General features: G+C 46.5%; 1 protein-coding gene across 1 annotated transcript; it reads left to right on the top strand.

Moving 5' to 3' along the window:
• The first annotated feature begins 618 nt into the window (after positions 1-618).
• Positions 619-24,902, top strand: LOC141121650 (uncharacterized). Its single transcript, XM_073611325.1, has 10 exons — positions 619-755; positions 10,552-10,675; positions 10,793-10,890; positions 11,043-11,216; positions 11,307-11,402; positions 11,482-11,655; positions 11,745-11,840; positions 11,920-12,093; positions 12,204-12,345; positions 22,828-24,902. Exons 2-10 carry the CDS (start codon positions 10,591-10,593, stop codon positions 23,985-23,987), a joined length of 2,199 nt encoding a protein of 732 aa, XP_073467426.1. The 5' UTR covers positions 619-755; positions 10,552-10,590; the 3' UTR covers positions 23,988-24,902.
• Positions 24,903-25,228: the final 326 nt, after the last annotated feature.

Genomic DNA, 25,228 nt, shown 5'->3' with positions numbered 1-25,228 from the left:
TCAGAGCTCCGCCTCTTCATACATACACAGAGCTCCGCCTCTTCATACACACTCAGAGCTCCGCCTCTTCATACACACTCAGAGCTCCGCCTCTTCATACATACTCAGAGCTCCGCCTCTTCATACACACTCAGAGCACCGCCTCTTCATACACACTCAGAGCTCCGCCTCTTCATACACACTCAGAGCTCCTCCTCTTCATACACACTCAGAGCTCCTCCTCTTCATACACACTCAGAGCTCCTCCTCTTCATACACTCTCAGAGCTCCGCCTCTTCATACACACTCAGAGCTCCGCCTCTTCATACATACTCAGAGCTCCGCCTCTTCATACACACTCAGAGCACCGCCTCTTCATACACACTCAGAGCTCCTCCTCTTCATACACACTCAGAGCTCCTCCTCTTCATACACACTCAGAGCTCCGCCTCTTCATACACACTCAGAGCTCCTCCTCTTCATACACTCTCAGGGAGGAGAGGAATGGGAAGGATATACAGTACATACACACACAGCACAAGGACGTGTTCACACTACGAGATGTTTCTCGGGGCTGCAGTTCCTCTGAACTCCACAAGATGGTGATCTCACCTCTACCCAGACAGGAAGTCTCTATGGAAAACAGACAGGAAGTGATGTCAGATACAGACAGGAAGTGATGTCAGATACAGACAGGAAGTGATGTCAGGTACTGACAGACATTCCATTTGATAGGACGTAGAGAGAAGACATTGCTGGATCTGGTGACAGACGAGGTAATACGCAGATGAACCCCTTCAGGGGGTCAGTTGATGATTAACCACTTAGTGAAAATCGCCGTCATTGTACATTGGTTCTTTGATGCTAAATACCGTCAGTATGGCAATGGCAGCAGCTAGTTGCCATAACCCTGGTATTTTCAAAAACGTCGGGCGGTGCGCTTTAGTATAAAAGTGGTCTCTGTGGCAGATTCGCCGCGAGATCCCTTTAATCGGGGGCCGGAGAGGCCCCCCTTCTGCTGCGTTCCGGTCATCTCCTCCACTTACCGGAGACGTTGGTAGCGGCGGAGACGATCGCATCCTCTCCCCTCTTAGGCATGGAGCCGAGTGAGGGAAAGATGACCCCCCCCCCCCCCACTGGGCTCTATAACATTGAATAGTGGAAGCGATGCCAAACGTCATTTCCGCCCAATGGTCTTAAAGGGGAATTTTTTTTTTTTTTTGCAGAAAAAAATGACATTTAATTATTTATTTATTGCTTTTACGTGTAAATATGAGATGTGGGGTCTTTTTGACCCCCCAGATGTCACATTAAAGAGGTCCTGTCATACTTTTTTCTGTTACAAGGGATGTTTACATTACTTGTAATAGGAATAAAAGTGACCCAATTTTTTTTTTTTTTAAATGACAGTGTAAAAATAAAAAGGAAAATTTGGATTCTAGAAATCGTACTATTATATCTTTGGTTCAATGTCTATGATGTTTTGGGGTTTTTTTTTGTTTTTTGTCTGTAATTAAGAAATGTAATTAAAAGATTTATAAAAAAATAAATTAATTAAAAAATTTAAAGCACCCCGTCCCACTAATTCGTGCGCAGAAACAAACACATACGTAAGTCGCCCCCACCTATGAAAATGGTGTTCAAATCACACATGTGAGATATCGCTGCGATCGTTAGAGCGAGAGCAATCATTCTAGCTAAAGATAATTAAAAGAGACAGGTGCCCTAATCTATAAGAATATTCACAGTGCAAAAATACACATGACAAAAATGTAAGGGCATAAAGTCCACTCCTACAAAAATATGTGTATAAAAAAAATAAATAAAATGACTCATAAAGTGAAAATATACGATTCAGTTCATAAAAGGTGCGTAAAAAAATGTCCAACTGGCAAACCCTTATACAAAAGGGAACTGAGTGAACCAAGTATGTGAAAACTTCAGTGCTCTTCAGGGAAATTTGGGTGAACCAAATATAAGGAAGCTTCAGTGCTCTTCAAAATACAAAGACTTTAATATCCCATCATCACATAGATTCACTTCTTACCAGATAGCGGTAGTTTCAAGCATTGGATAAGAATTCCACCATGCTCCAACAAACAGGGCTGTAAAAACAAATCAAATTCCAGATAGCAGCGGTATCAGACACTGGTCAATGATGACATCGGGTTCCAACACCTTGAGCTGTAAAAGTGGACCCGTTTTTTCAATGGACACTGGAATCTCTGTATCTTTGAAAGGGCTGATATCCAATCTGACAGCTCAAGGATAAATCCCAGAGCATAAGGGAAGAAGAGGAAAGCCTTGTAGTGCAATATGTTCCAACAAAAGGGTTTATTTAAACAGCACACTAAAAACTTACATCAAGGCAGCCAAACATCAGTAAAAATCAATGCACATAAAAAGTAGAGCGGTGGTTTGCACCAGCCAGCTCATACGGTTAGACGTCTCACAATGAGCTCCAGGGCGCCTGATGGGATCATTGACCAGTGTCTGATACCGCTGTTTGTTTTTACAGCCCAGTCTGTTGGAACATGATGGGATTATTATGCAATGCTTGAAACTCAGAGGCATAACTAGAATCTTCAGGGCCCTGGTGCAATAAACCATGAAGGGCCCCCACCAGGGGCATTATTGTTATGTCTACAAAAGAACTCAGGCTAGAGCCCATAGCAGTGTAGCAAGTAAAGAAAGTCATATGCTTGGGCGGGCATACACATGTATACAACATATATATAATATAAATCGTTACAGATCTGAGTGCGAATCCCCCTCACATCAGGGTCCCCACAGCCCCCCTCATTGCATCAGGGTCCCCAGAGAGCCCCCCCTTACATCAGGGTCCCCAAAAAGACCCTCCTTACATCAGGGTCCACAGAGAGCCTCCCCCTTACATCAGGTTCCCCAAAGAGCCTCCCCCCTTACAGCAGGGTCTCCAGAGCCCTCTCATTACATCAGGGTCCCCAGAGATCTCCTTCCTTATATCAGGGTCCCCAGAGAGCTCCCTCCTTACATCAGGGTCCCCAGAGAGCCCCCTCCTTATATCAGGGTCCCCAGAGAGCTCCTTATATCAGGGTCCCCAGAGAGCCCCCTCCTTACATCAGTGTCACCAGAGAGCCCCCTCACATTAGGGTCCCCAGAGAGCCCCCTCCTTATATCAGGGTCCCCAGAGAGCCCCCTCCTTATATCAGGGTCCCCAGAGAGCCCCCTCCTTATATCAGGGTCCCCAGAGAGCCCCCTCCTTATATCAGGGTCCCCAGAGAGCCCCTTCTTTATATCAGGGTCCCCAGAGAGCCCCTTCCTTATATCAGGGTCCCCAGAGAGCCCCTTCCTTATATCAGGGTCCCCAGAGAGCCCCTTCCTTATATCAGGGTCTCCAGAGTGCCCCCTCCTTACATCAGGGTCCCCAGAGAGCCCCCCTTACATCAGGGTCCCAAGAGAGCCCCCCTTACATCAGGGTCCCCAGAGAGCCCACTCCTTACATCAGTGTCCCCTGAGAGCCCCCTCTTTGCATCAGAGTCCCCAGAGAGCCCCCTCCTTACATCAGTGTCCCCTGAGAGCCCCCTCTTTGCATCAGAGTCCCCAGAGAGCCCCCTCCTTGCATCAGAGTCCCCAGCGAGCCCCCTCCTTGCATCAGGGTCCCCAGAGAGCCCCCTCCATACATCAGGGTCCCCAGAGAGCCCCCTCCTTACATTAGGGTCCCCAGAGAGCCCCCTCCATACATCAGGGTCCCCAGAGAGCCCCCTTCATACATCAGGGTCCCCAGAGAGCCCCCTCCTTACATCAGGGTCCCCAGAGAGCCCCCTCCTTACATCAGGGTCCCCAGAGAGCCCCCTCCTTACATCAGGGTCCCCAGAGAGCCCCCTCCTTACATCAGGGTCCCCAGAGAGCCCCCTCCTTACATCAGGGTCCCCAGAGAGCCCCCTCCTTACATCAGGGTCCCCAGAGAGCCCCCTCCTTACATCAGGGTCCCCAGAGAGCCCCCTCCTTAAATCAGGGTCCCCAGAGAGCCCCCTTCTTCCATCAGGGTCCCCAGAGAGCCCCCTCCTTACATCAGGGTCCCTTCTTTATACACAGGGGGAGGTGGGAGGGGGCAATCGGCAGCTCTATGGTGCCTGTGAACCACGCAATCTTCCTGGGGCTTGTAGTTCTCCCGAGTGTATACAGTGGAGAGGGGAGGGGCCTCTGACCCGGGCAGCTATCAGCAAAAGTGTACAAGCAGAGAGTGACTCACTTGTACACTGAAGAGTGAAACTGAAAGCTGCCTGGGTCAGAGGCCCCTCCCCTGTTCACTGTATACACTCGGGAGGAGAACTACAAGCCCTGCAGGCACCATAGACCTGCCGATTACCGCCTTCCACTCCCCCTACTGCATCCCAAACTGAAAGCTAGAGATGCAGGGGGAGATGCCAGGTCTTGGGGCCCCCCCCACAGCGGTTCACCCAAATTTCCCTGAAGAGCACTGAAGTTTTCACATACTTGGTTCACTCAGTTCCCTTTTGTATAAGGGTTTGCTAGTTGGACATTTTTTACGCACATTTTTTTATGTACCTTTTATAAACTGAATCGTATATTTTTCACTTCATGAGTCATTTTATAAATGTTTGAATTTATTTTTATACACTTGTTTTTGTAGGAGTAGACTTTATGCCCTTAAATTTTTACCATGTGTATTTTTGCACTGTGAATATTCTTATAGATTAGCGCACCTGTCTCTTTTAATTATCTATGCTTATGGTAGGGATTCGGACCTTTTAGGTTGCAGCTTTACTTTATCTATATATTTTCATTTATGTATCTATGTGTTTGATTTCTCCATTTCAATCGTCACATTTCCCTTCACCAGGAGGGAAGGATAAGCGCAGGATTTTAACCCTTTTTGACAATTCTTTCCCTAGACCTCCTCTGTAACTCAAAACTGGTAACCTGTAGAAATTTTTAAACGTCACCTATGGAGATTTTTAAGGGTCAAAGTTTGTTGCCATTCCATGAGCGGGCGCAATTTTGAAGCCTGACATGTTGGGTACCAATTTACTCAGCGTAACATTATCTTTCACAATATAAAAAAAAATTGGGCTAACTTTACTGTTGCCCTATTTTTTAAGTCAAAAAAGTGTATTTTTTCCCAAAAAAATTGTGCAGGTAAACTCCGCTGCACAAATACGATGTGACGTAAAGTATTAAGATGATAAGTATGGACTCTTACCAGATCCTATGGACTCCCTTGTCAGCGACAGGGAGTCTGGAAAGCAGTGTGCCACCCAGGGCATGAAGAAGGATATCCCAGCAGTCGAACCCTCAAAATTGGACTCTGAGTAGATTTCCAGAGGCCACCAGGTAGGTTCTCGCAGTAGATAGCCAAGTATGGATCCAGCATATCAAAAGATATGCTTCCACATGCAGAAGGCCACAAAGCCGCGGCCTCAATTACCACCCACCGCGGCCGGACGCGATCGCACGGGGGGTCGGCGTCCGCACGGAGACAGGATACCCCAGGTGTACAGCCCCAGGCGCCAGGTCGCTGATACTAGTCGCAAATGCGACCTGGCGCCCGGGGTTTGTCGAGCCCTGTACTTGGTATTGTCATAAAATGTGTTTGAGGACCCGGGTCCTGCCCCAGGGGACATGTATCAATGCAAAAAAAGTTTGAAAAACGGCAGTTTTTTCGGGAGCAGTGATTTTAATAATGCTTAAAATGAAACAATAAAAGTGAAATATTCCTTTAAATTTCGTACCTGGGGGGTGACTATAGTATGCCTGTAAAGAACAGTCCCTGCACAAAATGACATTTCTAAAGGAAAAAAGTCATTTAAAACTACTCGCGGCTATAATGAATTGTCGGGTCTGGCAATACAGATAAAAGTCATGGAAAAAAACGGCATGGGATCCCACCAGCCCATTACCAGACCCTTTGGGTCTGGTATGAATATTAAGGGGAATCCCCGAACCAAAATTTTTTTAAAAAATTGCGTGGGGGTCCCCCCAAATTCCATACCAGGCCCTTCAGGTCTGGTATGGATATTAAGGGGAACCCCGCGCCAATTTTTTTTTTATAAATGGCGTAGGGGTCCCCCTCAAAATCCATACCAGACCCTTCAGGCCTGGTATGGATTTTAAGGGGAACCCTGCACCAAAATTTTTAAAAAAATGGCATGGGGGTGTCCCCAAAAATCCATACCAGACCCTTATCCGAGCACGCAACCTGGCAGGCCACAGGAAAAGAGGGTGGACGAGAGACCGCCCCCCCCTCCTGAACCGTACCAGGCCACATGCCCTCAACATGGAGAAGGTGCTTTGGGGTAGCCCCCCAAAGCACCTTGTCACTATGTTGATGGGGACAAGGGCCTCATCCCCACAACCCTTGCCCGGTGGTTGTGGGGTCTGGGGGCGGGGGGCTTATCAGAATCTGGAAGCCCCCTTTAACAAGGGGACCCCCAGATCACGGCCCTCCCCCCCGTTTGAAACGGCTACCATTTCACAAAAAAAGTGTGAAAATGTTAAAAAACCACAAGACACATCTTGGGACAAGACATTTATTAAAAAAATAAAAATGTCCCACGAAGTCCATTCATCTTCTCTCGCTCTGCCGTCGGAACGGAAAAAAGAAATAAAAAAAGATCCGCCTCCATGGGAGGCACTGGCCTTATGACGCTTCAGCGCGATGACAGTTCTTTTATAACTGAGGGTGGGGCCAAACTGGGACGTACCCGGGTGACCCCGCCCCCTCTGACGCACAGGGACTTCCCCGTGGCGTCAGAGGGGTTCGGGGCCACCCGTTTACATACCTGGGTGTAGAGCTGCACGATTCTGGCTAAAATGAGAATCACAATTTTTTTGCTTAGAAGATGGATCACGATTCTCTCAGCGTAACATCATCTCTCACATTAAAACTAAACAAAATTGGGCTAACTTTACTGTTTCATTTTTTTTTTATTCATTGAAGTGTATTTTTTCCCAAAAAATTGCGTTTGAAAGACCGCTGGGCAAATACAGTGTGACATAAAATATTGCAGCAATTGACATTTTATTCCCTAGGGTCTCTGCTAAAATACATATGTTTGGGGGTTCCAAGTAATTTCCTAGCAAAAAAAATTGATTTTAACTTAAGAAACAAGTGCCAGAAAAAGATTTAGACTTTAAGTGGTTAAACTTCCTGCATTTACATGTTGTTAAAAACTTGGCAGACTGCCTGGATTTTTACTTTACACGCAGAAGTTTCCCTTTGATTTAAGAAGGAAGAGTTACGCCCTGTACACACGACCGGTTTTCCCTTCGCAATAAACTCTGAAGGTTTTTCCGATGGAGTTCCAATGCGGTCTTGCATACACACGGTCACACCAAATTCCGACCGTCCAGAACGAGGTGACGTACAACACGTACGACGGGACTAGAAAGCGGAAGTTCAAAAGCGAGTAGCCAATAACTTCCGTCTCGTACTTGCTTCAGAGCATGCGTCGTTTTTGGTGCGTCGGAACAGCATACAGACGAGCGGTTTTTACGATAGTAATTTTTTCCGTCGGAAAAATATAGAACATGTTCTCTATCTAAGTCCGTCCTGAATTTTCGACTGAAAAAGTCTGATGGGGCATACACACGGTCGGAAAAGCTCACATCAGGCTCTTTCTGTCGGAAATTCCGACAGTGTGTACGCGGTATTAGTTACAATTTTCATGTTAAAACTTGGCAGACTGCCCGGATGTTTTCTTTTGACAGCTGAGTGAGCAGATAAGTCTCTCCACTTGTTATATGAAAGAATCAGCAAACTCTGCAATAGAGATCGTCAGGGGGGGTTGAATCGAGATCACAATTTTTTAACGATTAATTGTGCAGCTCTACCCAGGTAGTCCCGCTCCCCTCTGACACCACGGGAAGCCATTGGGAAGTCCCCGTGCGTCAGAGTGGGCGGGGTTACCCGGGTACGTAAATGGGTGGCCCCACCCCTCTCTGACGCCATTGGGAAGTCCCGTGCATCAGAGGGGGGCGGGGTCACCCGGGTATGTCCCTGTTTGGCCCCGCCCTCAGTTATAAAAGAACTGTCATTGCGCGGAAGGATCATAAAGTGGGTGCCTCCCATGGAGGTGGATCTTTTTTATTAATTTTTTCCGGTCCGTCGGCGGAGCGAGAGAAGAAGATGAATGGACTTTGTGGGACATTTTTATTTTTTTATTTTTTAATAAAGGACTTTGTCCCTAGATGTGTCTTGTGGTTTTTTAACCGTTTGACACTTTTTTACCCGTTACCATTTCAAACAGGGGGGGCCGGGATCTGGGGGTCCCCTTGTTAAAGGGGGCTTCCAGATTCCGATAAGCCCCCCCGTCCGCAGACTCCTACAACCACTGGGGACAAGGTGCTTTGGGGGGCTACCCCAAAGTACCCTCCCCATGTTGAGGGCATGTGGCCTGGTACAGTTCAGGAGGGGGGGCGCTCTCTCATCCACCCTCTGCATGCTCAGATAAGGGTCTGGTATGGATTTTTGGGGGAACCCCCCGCCATTTTTTAAAAAAAATTTTGGCGCGGGGTTCCCCTTAAAATCCATACCAGACCTGAAGGGTCTGGGTTGGATTTTGAGGGGGACCCCTACGCCATTGTTTAAAAAAAAATTGGCACAGGGTTCCCCTTAATATATATATACCAGACCTGAAGGGCCTGGTATGGAATTTGGGGGGACCCCAACGCAATTTTTTAAAAAAATGTTGGTTCGGGGTTCCCCTTAATATTCATACCAGACCCCAAGGGCCTGGTATGGATTTTTGGGGGGACCCCCTTGCTGTTTTTTTTCAATGACTTTTATCTGTATTGCCGAGACCCGACAATTCATTATAGCCGCGAGTAGTTTTGAATGACTTTTTTTCCTTTAGAAATGTCATTTTGTGCAGGGACTGTTCTAAACACTGGAAAAATGCCCCACTTTACAGGCATACTATAGACACCCCCTAGGTACGAAATTTAAAGGAATATTTCATTTTTATTGTTTCACTTTAAGCATTATTAAAATCACTGCTCCCGAAAAAACGGACGTTTTTAAAACTTTATTTTGCATTGATACATGTCCCCTGAGGCAGGACCCAGGTAGGTCCCCAAACGCTTTTTATGAAAATAACTTGCATATTAACCCTTAAAATTAGCACTTTTGATTTTTCACGTTCGTGTCCCATAGACTTTAACGGTGTTCAAACAAATTTTTTGCCTGTTCGCATGTTCTGCTGCGAACCAAACCGGGGAGCGTTCGGCTCATCCCTACTGAGGACATGATACAAGAGATGGTCAGATGTTCCGGATATGATACAAGAGATGGTCAGAGGCTGCAAGCATGATACAGTAGATGTCAGAGGCTGCAGACATGATACAGTAGGCAGAGGCTGCGGGCATTGTACAGGAGAAGGTTAGAGACTGAGGACATCATACTAAAGATGGTTAAAGACTGCAGACATGGTACAAGAGATGGCCAGAGACTGCAGACGTGGTACAAGAGATCAATGCAGCCTCATCAGTGTCCATCAAATGCAGCCTCATCAGTGTCCATCAAATGCAGCCTCATCAGTGTCCATCAAATGCAGCCTCATCAGTGTCCATCAAATGCAGCCTCATCAGTGTCCATCAAATGCAGCCTCATCAGTGTCCATCAAATGCAGCCTCACTGTGCCCATCATTTCAACCTCACTGTGCCCATCAAATGCAGCTTTATGGTGTCCATCAATGCAGCCTCACTGTGCCCATAATTGCAGCCTCACTGTGCCCATAATTGCAGCCTCACTCTGCCCATAATTGCAGCCACGCTGTGCCCACCAATGCAGCCTCACTGTGCCCACCAATGCAGCTTCACTGTGCCCACCAATGCAGCCTCTGTGTGCCCACCATTGCAGCCTCTGTGTGCCCGCCATTGCAGCCTCTGTGTGCCCACCATTGCAGCCTCTGTGTGCCAGCCATTGCAGCCTCTGTGTGCCCACCATTGCAGACTCTGTGTGCCAGTCATTGCAGCCTCTGTGTGCCCACCATTGCAGCCTCTGTGTGCCAGCCATTGCCTCCTCTGTGCCTACCAATTGCAGCCTCACCATTTGCTGGATCACACACAGCGCCTGATGTATGGCACAGATGAAGCTGGGTCTGTATGTGTAAGTCGGCGCTATATTAAGGTCCCGCCTCCCTAAGACCAGCTCGTGTGATAGGCAGAACACTGATTCAATCAGTTTTCCATCTAGAAGACTATAACACGAGTCGGTCTAGGGGGGCGGGACCTTGTTACTGCGCCGCCTTACACACACAGACCAAGCTCTGTGCCTCACAAGAGGAGGAGCCAGGGGACAGAGGAAGGGAGGGAGGGGAGCACTGCAGCCACTGCTCAAAGCGGCCCCAGGGCAGCTGGCCTACCGGGAAATTTCCTGGTATACCGGTAGGCCAGTCCAGCCCTGCCTCCACCTCCTTCCCTGATAGAATAGAGAAATACAAAGAAGATTCTAGAAGTCCCTGGAGAGATCATGGAGGAGAGGTGAGCGGTGCTGGGAATTCTGGGACATTATCAAATAACAGACAAGAGATGTGTCTGGATGGTGACTGTATCATTGTGTGTGTCAGGTTCCTATAAGGTGTCAGGATGTCACTGTCTATTTCTCCATGGAGGAGTGGGAGTATTTAGAAGGACACAAGGATCGCTACAAGGATATCATGATGGACAATCAGCCGCCCCTCACATCACCGGGTAAGAGGAGACTTTATTGTAAAGGAGAGAGCAGTACGGAGGGTCCACCTAGATCCCCCCATCATCTGATAAACACATAGAAACAATGTATTCAGTCGGTGTGTGTGTTTCCTACAGATGGATCCAGTTATGGAAACCCACCAGAGAGATGTCTCCATCCTCTGTATTCCCAGGATTCCACACAGGAGGATCACACCATCCCTCACCATCATCGGGTAGATGAGGAACAATAACTGATAGTATCATTAGGATCTGTACATTATTTGCATTGTTACTATTGATTGTCAGGCAGATGTTTGACAATTATTGGTAGCTCCAATTTATACACAGCATGTTTGTTACAATTAATGTTTTATTATATATTTAGAGTGGAACCCTCCGAGATGATAATATTGAGGTTAAAGAAGAGTATAAAGAGGAGGATGAAGAGTATGGAGTGATGGAGCCACCTAATACCAGGAACCCACCAGAGAGATGTCCCCATCCTCTGTATTCCTGGGATTCCACACAGGAAGGTCACACCATCCCTCACCATCATCAGGTAGATGAGAAACAATCACTGATAGTATCATTAGGATCTGTACATTATTTGCATTGTTACTATTGATGTAATTTTTTATTATATATTCAGAATGGAAACTCAATAGATTCTAAAGTTGAAGTTAAAGAAGAGATAAAAGAGGAGGATTCCACACAGGAAGGTCACACCATCCCTCACCATTATCAGGTAGATGTTTGACAATTATTGGTAGCTCCAATTTATACACAGCATGTTTGTTACAATGAATGTTTTATTATATACTTAGAGTGGAAACCTCAGAAATGATAATATTGAGGTTAAAGAAGAGTATAAGGAGGAGGATGAAGAGTATGGAGTGATGGAGCCACCTAAGACCAGGAACCCACCAGAGAGATGTCCCCATCCCCTGTATTCCCGGGATTCCACACAGGAAGGTCACACCATCCCCCACCATCATCAGGTAGATGATGAACAATCACTGATAGTATCATTAGGATTTGTACATTATCTTCATTGTTACAATTGATGTCATTTTTATTATATATTCAGAATGGAAACTCGAGAGATTCTAAAGTTGAAGTTAAAGAAGGGATAAAAGAGGAGGATTCCACACAGGAAGGTCACACCATCCCTCACCATCATCAGGTAGATGTTTGACAATTATTGGTAGCTCCAATATATACAAAACTTTTTTCTTACAATGAATGTTTTATTATATATTTAGAGTGGAAACCTCAGGGATGATAATATTGAGGTTAAAGAAGAGTATAAAGAGGAGGATGAAGAGTATGGAGTGATGGAGCCACCTAATACCAGGAACCCACCAGAGAGATGTCCCCATCCTCTGTATTCACGGGATTTCACACAGGAAGATCACACCATCCCTCACTGTTACAAGGTTGGTGGGATGGAGCATCTAGAACATGCACTTGTGGATTTTTTATGTGATGTCACAATAATAAAGTATATATTTCACAGATGATATTCTCTCTCATTTTCTTGAATTAGAGTGGAGATCCAATCGATATAGAATTTGAGGTTAAAGATGAAGAAGAAGAGATGTATGTAAGGGATGATCAGCAGTCTATGGAAGAGGATGAAATAATGGGGACATTTAGAGAGGAGGACACTCCTACAGAGATCAGCACAGGTGGGTCATTAACACTAAATTCATTCCTCCACCCATACTGCTCACTGATTGGTCCAGAGTAGGGCGGGGACTAGGTGATATTAGCCTGTAATATGCTGGTCACTTTCCTTCTCTGTGCTGCAGACACAATTTATGTTTCTAGACTGGATTTATGGAGATTCTTGGGTTCAGCTGGCAGCAAAATTTTAATTTTGACCATAGACGTTACTAAACCTAGGCACCTGGGGTATGTGCTTTGGGTCTCCTTCCCCATGTCCGAGTCTAGCAAGATCTCCAATAGAACAATTCTCCCAGGATTACTTGTTCTGTTGTTTGCTGTCTGTGGCGGGTGGAGGGACATGTCTGTATAGTCCCAGACCCAAGTCACTGAGTGCAGTCTCAGGAGATGGGAGGCAGCGTTGTGGGACCTCTGCAACTTGTAAACATTTAAGCTTCCACTGATTGCTAAATATCAATATTATGCGTCCTGACTTTTGCACTATATACTTTATGTTGTACATTACATATTCCTGACCCCTGCACTATATACTCTATGTTGTACATTACATTATGCTGATACTGTATAGTCCTAATTTTTGTATCATATATAATAAGTTGTACATTAAATAGGCCTTGCTTCTTTTGCACCTATTTTCTACCAGCTGGACATTTTATATCTGATGATTTGATGGGAGCACAGACTTTTACATGTTGATAATAATGTGATAGCGCATTTAAACTTTGGAACCTTAAACAGAAAGTGATAATGAGACAGAGGTCAATAACCCAATCATCGGGGCATTGCGACCACATTGGTGTATGGCCGCTGTGTGAGATGGTTCCGCTCCACAGCTGGGGAATTCACAAATTTGATGGACTCACTGCAGCTTCTGCACCCACCAGATGGCTGCGGATCGCATCTTGAACCTAGTGGCATGCCCAGGAAATGAAAGAAGGCCTCCATGCCTAAAAAGCTTGAGGGACTCTTTCCCCCTCTACCTCTGGGGCTTTGACAAGATAACAGCCACTTTCCAGAAAGCTGGGCCCTCCAATAGCAGGCATCATCGTGCTGAGGTGGCTGGGTAACACGATTTAAACCCATCCTCAGGCTCTGGAGCTTCAAATCCCTCCACTCGCAGCCCAGCCCCTCACACAGGCAGAATAAGACCAGGCTTTCCTCAATGATATGGAGGTAGGCACAATGCAGGCTGATTCTCACCCTCCCACTGACCGCCCGGATCCCATAGCATCCTTCCCCACCTCAGACTAGCTGTGTCTGACACCACATTAATAGATATGGTCCTGTCACTTACAGCATCCCTGCAGGCCAGCATGCTCTCCTGCATCCACAATTTTAAATGGGAACTCCATGAGGGTAGTTAAAATTAAATGAGAGAAAATGCCTCCTACTTTAACTCACTTGTTGATGCCCACTGCGCACACAGCGATGACTTCCAGTGGCTCAAGGCAAAAGTAGCGGACCTGGAGGACAGATCCCGCAGAAACAATCATAAAATCCAGGGGATCCCAGAATCAGTCCAACAGGCCCAAGTAGCCCACTATGTACAAGACTTATTTAAGTCTGTGGCTCCCTCCTTCATGCAAGAACACCTTACCAATGAAAGCATCCACAGAATCCTGAAACCTGCTCACATGCCCCAATCTATCCCATGTGATGTGTTGTTGAGGATTTACTTCTTCCAGGCCATGGAGAAGATCATGTCCGCTTTATGCTGGGCAGAGCACCTTCCGGAGATGTTCCCCAGGTTGCAGCTGCTAGCTGACTTGTTGCAATTCACCTTACAGAGACATAAGAACCTGGCGATGGTCACCAAGGCTCTAAGGAACAACATCACCCACCACTGGTGCTACTCATGCACCTTGGTCTGTAAGTGCAATGGAGAAATTTCAACCATCATGTCAAATGAAAGCGGGCTTCAACTGTTTAGGAGATAGGACATTAGCCCAGAAGAGAGCACAGCCCTTCCTGGTCCTGTGGGCACTTATACAATCACATCGGACTGGCAAGTGGTCTAGTAAGGAGATCTCCTAACCGGCAAAGTGAGTCCCAATTGCCCCTCTGGGGGACCGCAGCTGGGAGACTGTTGTCTCTTTGTCTTGCAGTTTACCTGCACACAGTTCTTCCCAGAACCTCTTTTTATTTTTGTTACTGCTTTGTTTTGTTCTTACAGTTGGTTTCACCTGCTCTACTACTGCTTCTTCTTGGCACCATGTTCCCGTCTCCAAGTCCTCACAGTGGTCATATCCTTCCTTCCTGCAGCAAGAAATACCTACCACTGAGCCTAGAGCTGCGACTACCTCCAACCGCTTACCTGCCTTCCTTACATGGGGTTTAAAATAGTCTCTCTGAATACCAGAGGCTGGAACCACCCAGCAAAATGGGCCTCAATGTATAAAAGAAGCCTCTACCCTTAAGGCTGATATCCTCTGTGTACAGGAGACCCACTTTCACTCCTTTCAGAGTCCAAGATGTAGCCACAAGGATTTTCCACATATTTCCATTACCTCGGCCCATTGTAAGAAACAATGGGGGCTCACAGCAATGAATAACTCTCTAGCCTTTTGTCTCAAATACTCTGTTAGATCCCCAAGGCAAATACATCATTCTGACCTGTGACATAAATGCCCAACCGTACACCCTGGAGAATGTGTATACCCCGAACACTCACCAACTTTGTTTCCTCTGTAAGTTACTCCACAAAATCACCAAAATTAGATACAGCCGGCTGTTGTTGTGCAGGGACTTTAACTTGGCAGTTGACCTGGCAATTGACTCCTCCAAGCTGACTAGAAGATTGGTACCTTTTCTTTGCCCTCTACCCCACTCTGAAGACTTCTTTGAGGTCTACATGTTGCTGAATAGGACTATACATTTTCCTCCCCAGGCATTCCACGCATACTCGTAATGACCTATTTTTAGTAGATTGATGGCTACTGCAACAGGCCTCCTCCTCCATATCAGACATCGCATGGTCTAACCATGCCACTATCTCCTTGTATGTGGAGGAGAGGAATGCCTGTCCCCCAGGCCACCTTTGGCACTGCAATTCAAAAGTTATCAGTTCTCCTACTAATGTTAAATTGCTCTCTCAGTACTTCCGGGAATACTTTGACATGAATACTGCCTCTACTGAGGACACCTTCTTATTATGGAACACCCATAAGGCCTATATGAAAGGGTTAATTATCCAAGCATGTGCCTGAGCCAAGAAACAATACAACCTTCCCTTACATACAGTCCTTTCCAAAATTTATAAGCTGGAATCTGCTAATAAAGCTGTTTCTGACCCTGCACGCACCTCCACTCTCCTTAAACTTAGGTTGGAATTGAGAGGCCCGTTATTCGAACAATTTGATAAGATTGTGAGAACTCGAAAAATAAAAAACTCTGCAAATGGTAATCGTGTTGGCAAGGTCCTAGCTAACAAGAACCAAAACTAAAATATCCCACCTCCTTCACCTTCTCACTAATCATAAAATCTTGAATCCCCAGGGCATAGCTAACTCATTTGCACACTATTACGGAGCCCTATAAAATCTCAGAACTGACCCACTCATCCCTCAACCCTCCGCCCAGGCCATTGATGAATCCTTGGCTCGGCTACAGCTCTTAACTCTCTCTGAAGAACACCTCTCTACCCTAAATGCCCTATTTACCGTGGCTAAGATCACTAAAATCATTGACTCTCTGCCTAATGGGAAAACCCCAGGCCCTGATGGCTTTACAAATGACTATTACAAACTTTTTAAAGACCAGCTGGCCCCACATTTGTGCCCATCACAGGCTTCCTTTCCCCTGGGGATGCTGAGGGCTTACGTTGTTACCATCCCCAAACCTAGGAAGGAACCTAATGTAGAAAAATGTAAAATAATGCATTTGGGTGGCAAAAATATGAATGCAATCTATACACTGGGGGGAGAACCTCTGAGGGAATCTAGGATGGAAAAGGACCTGGGGGTCCTAGTAGATGATAGGCTCAGCAATGGCATGCAATACCAAGCTGCTGCTAACAAAGCAAACAGAATATTGGCATGCATTAAAAAGGGATTAACTCCAGAGATAAAACAATAATGCTCTCACTCTACAAGACTCTGGTCCGGCCGTACCTAGAGTATGTTGTCCAGTTCTGGGCACCAGTCCTCAGGAAGGAAATGGAGCAAGTACAAAGAAGGGCAACAAAGCTAATAAAGAGTCTGGAGGATATTAGTTACAGTAGGTGACCGCGATATTGTGTCAATCTCGCCGCATTTCTTGGCGAGATTTGACACCTGCGAGCCCCGTCGCAGGAGCCAGCGCCGAGATGGCTCACTCATCAGGAAAGGAAAACTTTGTTTTCCTCCCGCGATGAGTGACAGGCAGCGCTGACAGCTGTCTGATATGAATCCTGAGGCGGGAACACCGCGCCATGCCCTCAACATGGGGGGGTGGGTGCCTTGGGGGAGGGGGACGCCCTGCGGGGCCCCCCCCACCCCAAAGCACCTTGTCCCCATGTTGAAGAGGACAAGGGCCTCTTCCCGACAACCCTGGCCGTTGGTTGTCAGGGTCTGCGGGCGGGGGGCTTATAGGAATCCGGGAGCCCCCTGTGTGAATGAGTTTGGGGTACATGGTACCCCTACCCATTCACCTAGGGAAAAGTGTCAATATAAAAAAAACACAGTACACAGGTTTTAAGAGTAATTTATTAGTCAGCTCCGGGGTCTTCTTCCGACTTCGGGGGGTCTCCTTCCGACTTCTCCCGGTGTTCGGCCTCTTCTCCCGGGCCTCGCCGCTATCTTCTTCCAGCTCTATTGCCAGCGAGGGGCCTGGTCTGCTGCCGCTGTCTCGCCGCTGCTGTCTCGCCGCTTCTTCTCTTCTTCCCCGATGTTGACACGACGCTCTCTCCGGCTCGAATGCTGTGTGCGAGCTGCGGAGCCATTTATATAGGCGGTGACCCCGCCCCCTTACGACGTCATGGTCCCAGCATGCGCAGGGACTCTGGGGCCACGCCCCCTTATGACGCCAGAGTCCCTGCGCATGCTGGGACCATGACATCGTAAGGGGGCGGGGTCACCGCCTATATAAATGGCTCCGCAGCTCGCACACAGCATTCGAGCCGGAGAGAGCGTCGTGTCAACATCGGGGAAGAAGAGAAGAAGTGGCGAAACAGCGGCGGCGAGACAGCGGCAGCAGACCAGGCCCCTCGCTGGCAATAAAGCTGGAAGAAGATAGCGGCGGGGCCCGGGAGAAGAGGCCGAACACCGGGAGAAGTCGGAAGGAGACCCCCCGAAGTCGTAAGAAGACCCTGGAGCTGACTAATAAATTACTCTTAAAACCTGTGTAGTGTGTTTTTTTTATATTGACACTTTTCCATAGGTGAATGGGTAGGGGTACCATGTACCCCAAACTCATTCACACAGGGTTGGGGGCCCCCTTATTAAAGGGGGCTCCCGGATTCCGATAAGCCCCCCGCCTGCAGACCCCAACAACCAACGGCCAGGGTTGTCGGGAAGAGGCCCTTGTCCTCATCAACATGGGGACAAGGTGCTTTGGGGTGGGGGGGCCCCCGCAGGGCGCCCCCCTCCCCCAAGGTACCCACCACCCCATGTTGAGGGCATGTGGCCTGGTACGGCTCAGGAGGGGGGGGCTCGCTCGTCCCCACCCCTTTCCTGGCCGGCCGGGCTGCGTGCTCGGATAAGGGTCTGGTATGGATTGGGGGGGGACCCCCACACCAAATTTTCGGCGTAGGGGGGTTCCCCTTACAATCCATACCAGACCTAAGGGCCTGGTATGCTCCTGGGGGGGAATCCACGCCGTTTTTTTCATTTAAAATTTGGCGCGGTGTTCCCGCCTCAGGATTCATATCAGAGAGCTGTCAGCGCTGCCTGTCACTCATCGCGGGAGGAAAACAAAGTTTTCCTTTCCCGATGAGTAAGCCAGCGCGACATGCACAGTACCCTGTCGCCGAGAACCAGCGCGATGGTATCGCGCTGGAAACACAATCTCGCGGTCAGGTACTGTATAAGGAAAGGTTGTGAGCACTGAACATATTCTCTCTGGAGAAGAGACGCTTGAGAGGGGATATGATTTCAATGTATAAATACCATACTGATGACTCCACAATAAGGATAAAACTTTTTCGCGGAAGGGAGTTTAACAAGACTCGTGGCCATTCATTAAAATTAGAATAGAGGTTTAACCTTAAACTACGTAGAGGGTTCTTTACTGTAAGAGCGGCAAGGATGTGGAATTCCCTTCCACAGGCGGTGGTCTCAGTGGGGGGCATTGACAGTTTCAAAAAACTATTAGATAAGCACCTGAACGACCGCAACATACAGGGATATACAATGTAATACTGACATATAATCACACACATAGGTTGGACTTGATGGACTTGTGTCTTTTTTCAACCTCACCTACTATGTAACTATGTAACCAACATCCCCTGCCAACTTTAGACCAATCTCTTTGCTTATTGCAGTTGTTAAGATTTACGCCAAACTATTAGCAGGTCGCCTGTTCAATATCCTCCCTGAACTGATCAAACCAGTTAAGACTGGCTTCACAGGTGGCAGACAGCCTTCTGATGCTACTAGGTGAATAATAAACCTTCTCCACCATGCTGAAGCCCACTGAACGCCTTCTTTAGATGCGGAGAAGACATTTGATCGGGTCCCTTGGAGTTAAATGCTTGAAGTGTTGTCTAAGTTTGGATTCCAGGGGCCTATCCTATCAGCCATCCTGACCCTATGCTCATGCCCATCTGCTCAGGTACATGCTTCTAATCTCTTATCTAGACCTTTTGAGATCACCAATGGTGCCCCTATCCCCAGCCCTATTCAATCTATTAACCACCTAAGGACCCAGCCTCTTTCTGAGATTTGGTGTTTACAAGTTAAAAACAGTTTCTTTTGCTAGAAAATTACTTAGAACCCCCAAACATTATATATTTATAACACCCTAGAGAATAACATGGCGGTCGTTGCAATACTTTTTGTCAAACCGTATTTGAGCGGCGGTCTAACAAGTGCACTTTTTAAAAAAAAATTACTTTTTTTAATTAAAAAATAAGACAACAGTAAAGTTAGCCCAATTTTTTTTATTGTGAAAGATGATGTTACGCCGAGTAAATTGATACCCAACATGTCATGCTTCAAAGTTGTGCCCGCTCGTGGAATGGCAAAAAAACATTTACCCTTAAAAATCTCCATTAAAAATTCTACAGGTTGCATGTTTTGAGTTACAGAGGAGTTCTAGGGCTAGAATTATTGCTCTTGCTCTAATGATTGCGGCGATACCTCAATGTGTGCTTTGAACACCATTTTCATATGCGGGCGCTGCTTAGGTATGCGTTTGCTTCTGCACGCGAGCTCGGCGGGACGAGGCGCGTTTAAAAATGATTTCTTTTTTTTCTTATTTATTTTACCTTTTATTTTTACACTGTTCTTTTAAAAAAAAGTGGTGTCACTTTTATTCCTATTACAAGGAATGTAAACATCCCTTGTAATAGAACAAAAGCATGACAGGACCTCTTAAATACCAGATGTGGGGTCAAAAAGACCTCAGATCTCATATTTACACTAAAATGCAATAAAAAAATAAATGTCATTTAAAAAAAAAAAAGAAAAGAAAAAAAAATGTCCCTTTTTAAGAGCTATGGGCGGAAGTGAAGTTTTGACGTCGCTTCCGCCCTGCAATGATATGGAGATAGGTGGGGGCCATCTTCCCCTCACTCATCTCCATGTCAGGCTAGGGAGAGGATCTGATCGCCTCCGCCACTACCAATGGCTCTGGTGAGCGGCGGGAAGGGGGGGGGGGGCCTCTCACGCTGCCGATAAAAGTGATCTCCCGGCGAATCCGCCGCAGAGACCACTTTTATCTTGAAGCGGACCGTTTCGCTCTTGAAGAGGATACCGGGGTTATGGTAGCCAGCTGCTACCATAAAAGTAGCGACGTAGAACGACGGCCGGCGGTCCGAAAGTGGTTAATTGAACCACTAGCTGAGGCCATATGCTTCAGGATTGGTCACTCTGTTCATACTATTAATCTCTTTGTGGATTATGCCATCCTACTTCTCACAAATCCCTCCACGTCACTACCTTGAGCGTTCCCCTGTCCCCTGCCCCAAACCCTTGTAACCTTTTAATTGCAGACCTTTGGCAACCCTTCAGACTAAAAGACTTTTATCCACTACTAAGAGCATCTCTCCTAGCTTGGTGAGAACTGAACAGCCGCTCCCGGTCACTGCTCTTTGACACTCTAGTCCACATCCCTATCTGAAAGAATTCTACACTTATACCGCACATAAGCCTCCAGTCCTAGGTTAATTGGTAGGTTAATTGGATTCTGTCTAAATTGTCCCTAGTATGTGTATGTATGAATGTTAGGTAGGGACCTTGGATTGTAAGCTCCTTAGGGGTAGGGACTGATGTGAATATACAATGTACAGTGGAACCTCGGATTGCGAGTAACGCGGTTAACAAACGTTTCGCAATACGAGCACTGTATTTTTAAAAATCGTAACTCGGTTTGCGAGTGTTGTCTTGCAAAACGAGCACAATTCAGGCCAAAGCGGTGTGCAGTACCGCTTTTGGCCTGAGGTGGGGGGGGGGGGCGCCGGAGCCGAGCAGAGCCGAACGTCGCCGATCGGCACTGTTCGGAAATGCACGGAAAGGCCTGAGTACAGCACGGCTGACCTTGGCAGATCTCGGGTAGGAAGTCTTTCCGAGGTTTGCCGAGGTCAGCCAAAGTGTCCTCGGGCCATTTCGGAGGCTCTCCAGCGCCCCCCCCCCCGCCTCTGGCCGCATGCGGTATTGCATCCCATTCAAGTCAGTGCAGAACAAATTTTTTTCGCTTCCATTGACTTCAATGGGAAAACTCGCTTTGATATGCGAGTACTTTGGATTACGAGCATACTCCTGGAACGGATTATGCTCATAATCCGAGGTTCCACTGTATATGTAAAGCGCTGCGTAAATTGATGGCATTATATAAGTACCTGAAATAAATAAATATCAAAAGGAATTACAGTCCTACGTGACACAATGTGGGACGGTTCACTTCTTAGTATGACAACCTTGAAGGAGATGTGTGGGCTGTTAGACGCAGACCACTTCACGTATCTTAGAAAACAGCACCTACTGGTGACATCTGCTCCTCTTGAGGTGCATCTCCCCAAACAATTATTGCTGTTTTATTTGTCAACATCTGCCAGGAACAAAGGCATCTCCCTAATATATACCGTAAAATACTGCAGGAAAAGCTAACATTTTTTAAATCAAAACATTTCCTTCCATGGGAGGAAGATTTAAAATCCTGATTCACCACCTCCAAATGGAGCAATACCTTCAGGTCAGTCTACAAAGCCTCGCATTGTGTGCAGCATTGGGAGTTGACACAATAGATCTCACTCCGTTGGTATCTCACTCCCTATTGCTTAGCTCAGATCTATTCCTACCACTCCTCACTTTGTTGGTGAGGATGTGGCCAAATCGGCAATCTTCTCCATGTCTTTTGGTCCTAAGTAACATAGCAAGCTTCTGGAACAAAATCTTCACAATAATCTCAGATGTGACAGTTGTGGTGACCTCTCCCAACCTGGCTTTGGCTGTCTTGGGCTTGGAATTGACAACATACCCTGTTCTTCTCGAGAAGTTGTCACTCATATCCTGGTCGCTGCCAGGCTCATGACAGCTAAACACTGAAAAGCCCAGGAAGTCCCCAATCCCTCTGAGGTAGTTATACTTGTCAAGCTCCATCATTCTTACGAACATACTCTTGCGTTGTTGCTTGGTCAGGCATCCGCCTTTGACTCCTTGTGGGAACCCTGGTCTATCTGGGCCAATATATCTACTTGCTCTAGCTTAACCTATATTATGTTGTAGACATGTTTTTTTGTGATGAGAAGTACATGACGATTAGATTGCTAGTGTTCCAACTGTTGTACAAGATTTGTTAGTCTTGTTCCTACTCTCTTGTTAAATATTCTGAGAGCAACCTTCCATATGTGACCGCTAATAGCAGATTAACCTGTATGTCTTGTAAAATGCACTAAACATGTATTGCTAAAAAAGAAAAAAAAAAGATGATTGTCTTCAGGATCAGTTCAGTCTTCATCTAGCTTATTCTCCCCCCATCCTCACTCTCTAAACTCTGGTGGAGCTCAGCCCCAATGTTATTCATGATTAAATCATGGACTAAATAAGGAAGTGCAGGACTTCTTGTGTTGGGAAGATGGCAATGAGTGATAGAGGGGGTGGGGACACTCGTCCTATAATCCCCTCAACACTGTCACTCCTATAAAACACAGTTCTCGTTGTTTCCTCACTCTCTGACTAAGGTCCATGAATAAAGAAATGAACTGGTAGGAGATCAGAGGACCCATTTACTAGTTACCTTGAGGGGGAATTGTAAGATCCTCAGAGACAAAGCTGCCTGATGTGGGTCCTGGTTTAGGGGAACCAATCAGCTCATGTCTAATAATAATCTTTTTATTTCTATTTTAGTAGATGGACGGGAGATGAGGAAAACCTCAGAGGATTGTCTCACTTTGTCTCCAGACTGTAAAGCAGAAGATGAAGACATCACACAGTATAGTCCAGGAGAAAACCCGACTACCTCAAATGTCCATCCGGCACCACACAGTGTAGATGGACCATCGTATTCCTCTTATCCTGAGGAACCTCAGACTATGAGGGATGGTGCCGTCCTTCCAACAGAGAAGAGGTTTTCCTGTACTAAGTGCGGGAAGGGTTTCCGTTATAAATCCCATCTTAATGAGCATAAAAGATCTCACACAGGGGAAAAAACATATTCCTGTCCTGAGTGCGGGAAATGTTTTTCACAGAAGTCCCATCTTGACACACATCAGAGATCTCACACAGGGGAGAAGCCGTATTCCTGTCCTGAGTGTGGGAAATGTTTTTCAGAGAAGTCCAGTCTTTACAAACATCAGATAACTCACACAGGGGAGAAGCCGCATTCCTGTCCTGAGTGTGGGAAATGTTTTTCACAAATCTCTAATCTTTACAAACATCAGAGAACTCACAGAGGGGAGAAGCCACATTCCTGTCCTGAGTGTGGGAAATGTTTTTCAGGGAAGCATCATCTTTACAGACATCAGAGATCTCACAAAGGGGAAAAGCCATTTTCCTGTACTGAGTGCGGGAAAAGTTTTTCAGAGAGGTGCAAGCTGTACACACATCAGAGATCTCACACGGGGGAGAAGCCGCATTTCTGTCCTGAGTGTGGGAAATGTTTTTCAGAGAAGGCCAGTCTTTACAAACATCAGAGAACTCACACAGGGGAGAAGCCGCATTCCTGTCCTGAGTGCGGGAAATGTTTTACACAAAACTCCAGTCTTTACAAACATCAGAGAACTCACAGAGGGGAGAAGCCACATTCCTGTCCTGAGTGTGGGAAATGTTTTTCAGAGAAGTCCGGTCTTTACAAACATCAGAGAACTCACACAGGGGAGAAGCCACATTCCTGTCCTGAGTGTGGGAAATGTTTTTCACAAATTTCCAATCTTTACAAACATCAGAGAATTCACACAGGGGAGAAGCCGCATTCCTGTCCTGAGTGCGGCAAATGTTTTTCAATGAAGTATTATCTTTACAGACATCAGAGATCTCACAAAGGGGAAAAGCCATTTTCCTGTTCTTAGCGCGGAAAATGTTTTGTAACAAAAGTAGATCTTGTCAAACATCAAAGGTCTCACACAGGGGAAAAACCGTATTCTTGTCCTGAGTGCAGGAAATGTTTTTCAGAGAAGACCAAACTTTCCAGACATCAGAGATCTCCCCCTGGGGAAAAAATCACGTTCCTGTCCTGAGTGAGGGAATTGTTCCTCACTGAAGTCCTGTCTTCCTGTACATCAGGGATCCCACACAACCCTCGAGGTGTATTAATGCCTTGAGTGTGGGAAATGTCTTCTATATGAATGTTGCTGGACATCACAGCTCTCATGTGGGGAAGAAGCACACCCTGATATATACCTCAGATATACTCCATGGCTGATCTTCATCATGTAAGAAACAGTTCCAGGGGTGTGGACATTTTTTGAAAAAAAAAGACTTGTCCAAGGGACTAAATCGTGGTCTCAATCTCCTTGTTCCTCATCTATCAGCAGCAGCGGTGTGGAAGTTCATTGAAAACTACAAGCCGACATCGTTAAAGGACAGAACTCTGTGAATGAATGGCACGGCCGCGCTCTTTTCATAAAGTGACAGCCGGTACGAGGAACTTCTCCCCGCACGGCTGTCACACAGAGGACTCGGATCGCTGAGCCGCTACAGGAACATGTAACATGTTCCAGAAGGTGAACGTTTCCTTTAACCCTTTCACTGCCAGAGACGGTTTGGCGTGTTTTTGCCCACATGTTTAAAAACTGCAATACCGGACACTTCACCCCCCTCCTGCCCAGGCCAATTTTCATCTTTCAGCGCTCTCACATTTTGAATGACAATTGTGCGGTCATATAAGACTGTACCCAAATAAAATTTTTGTCTTTTTTTCCCACAAATAGAGCTTTCTTTTGGTGGTATTTGATCACCTCTGGGGTTTTTATTTTTTGTGCAACAAATAAAAAAAAGAAGAAAATTCTGAAAAAAAAAAAAAAGTTTTTCTTTGTTTCTGTTATAAGATTTTGTAAATAAGTAAGTTTTCTCCTTCACTGATGGGCACTGATGAGGAGGCACTAATATGAGACACTGACAGGCATCACGGATTGGCATCCCTGATGGGCACTTATTGGCGGCACTGATTGGCATCACAGGTGGGCACTGGTGGTCATCACTGGCAATCATCGCTGATGGGCCTGTACTGATAATCAATGCTGAATATCAGTGCAGAGCCCCCTGTCAGGAGAGCCACTGATTGGCTCTCCTCTACTCGTGCCTTGTCAGC

The sequence above is a fragment of the Aquarana catesbeiana genome, unplaced genomic scaffold (assembly GCF_042186555.1).
Source record: "Aquarana catesbeiana isolate 2022-GZ unplaced genomic scaffold, ASM4218655v1 unanchor228, whole genome shotgun sequence".
Lineage (NCBI taxonomy): Eukaryota > Metazoa > Chordata > Amphibia > Anura > Ranidae > Aquarana > Aquarana catesbeiana.
Note: the sequence above shows the minus strand (reverse complement) of the source record. Positions and strands in the feature narration are given on the sequence as shown.

Bases quoted from the DNA above. Each gene is read 5' to 3' on its own strand.
- LOC141121650 (XM_073611325.1), top strand. From the start codon at position 10,591: ATGGAGGAGTGGGAGTATTTAGAAGGACACAAGGATCGCTACAAGGAT. The intron at 10,891-11,042 runs GTAGATGAGGAA...TTATATATTTAG, and splicing joins CCATCCCTCACCATCATCGG to AGTGGAACCCTCCGAGATGA. The intron at 12,346-22,827 runs GTGGGTCATTAA...TTTCTATTTTAG, and splicing joins TCCTACAGAGATCAGCACAG to TAGATGGACGGGAGATGAGG.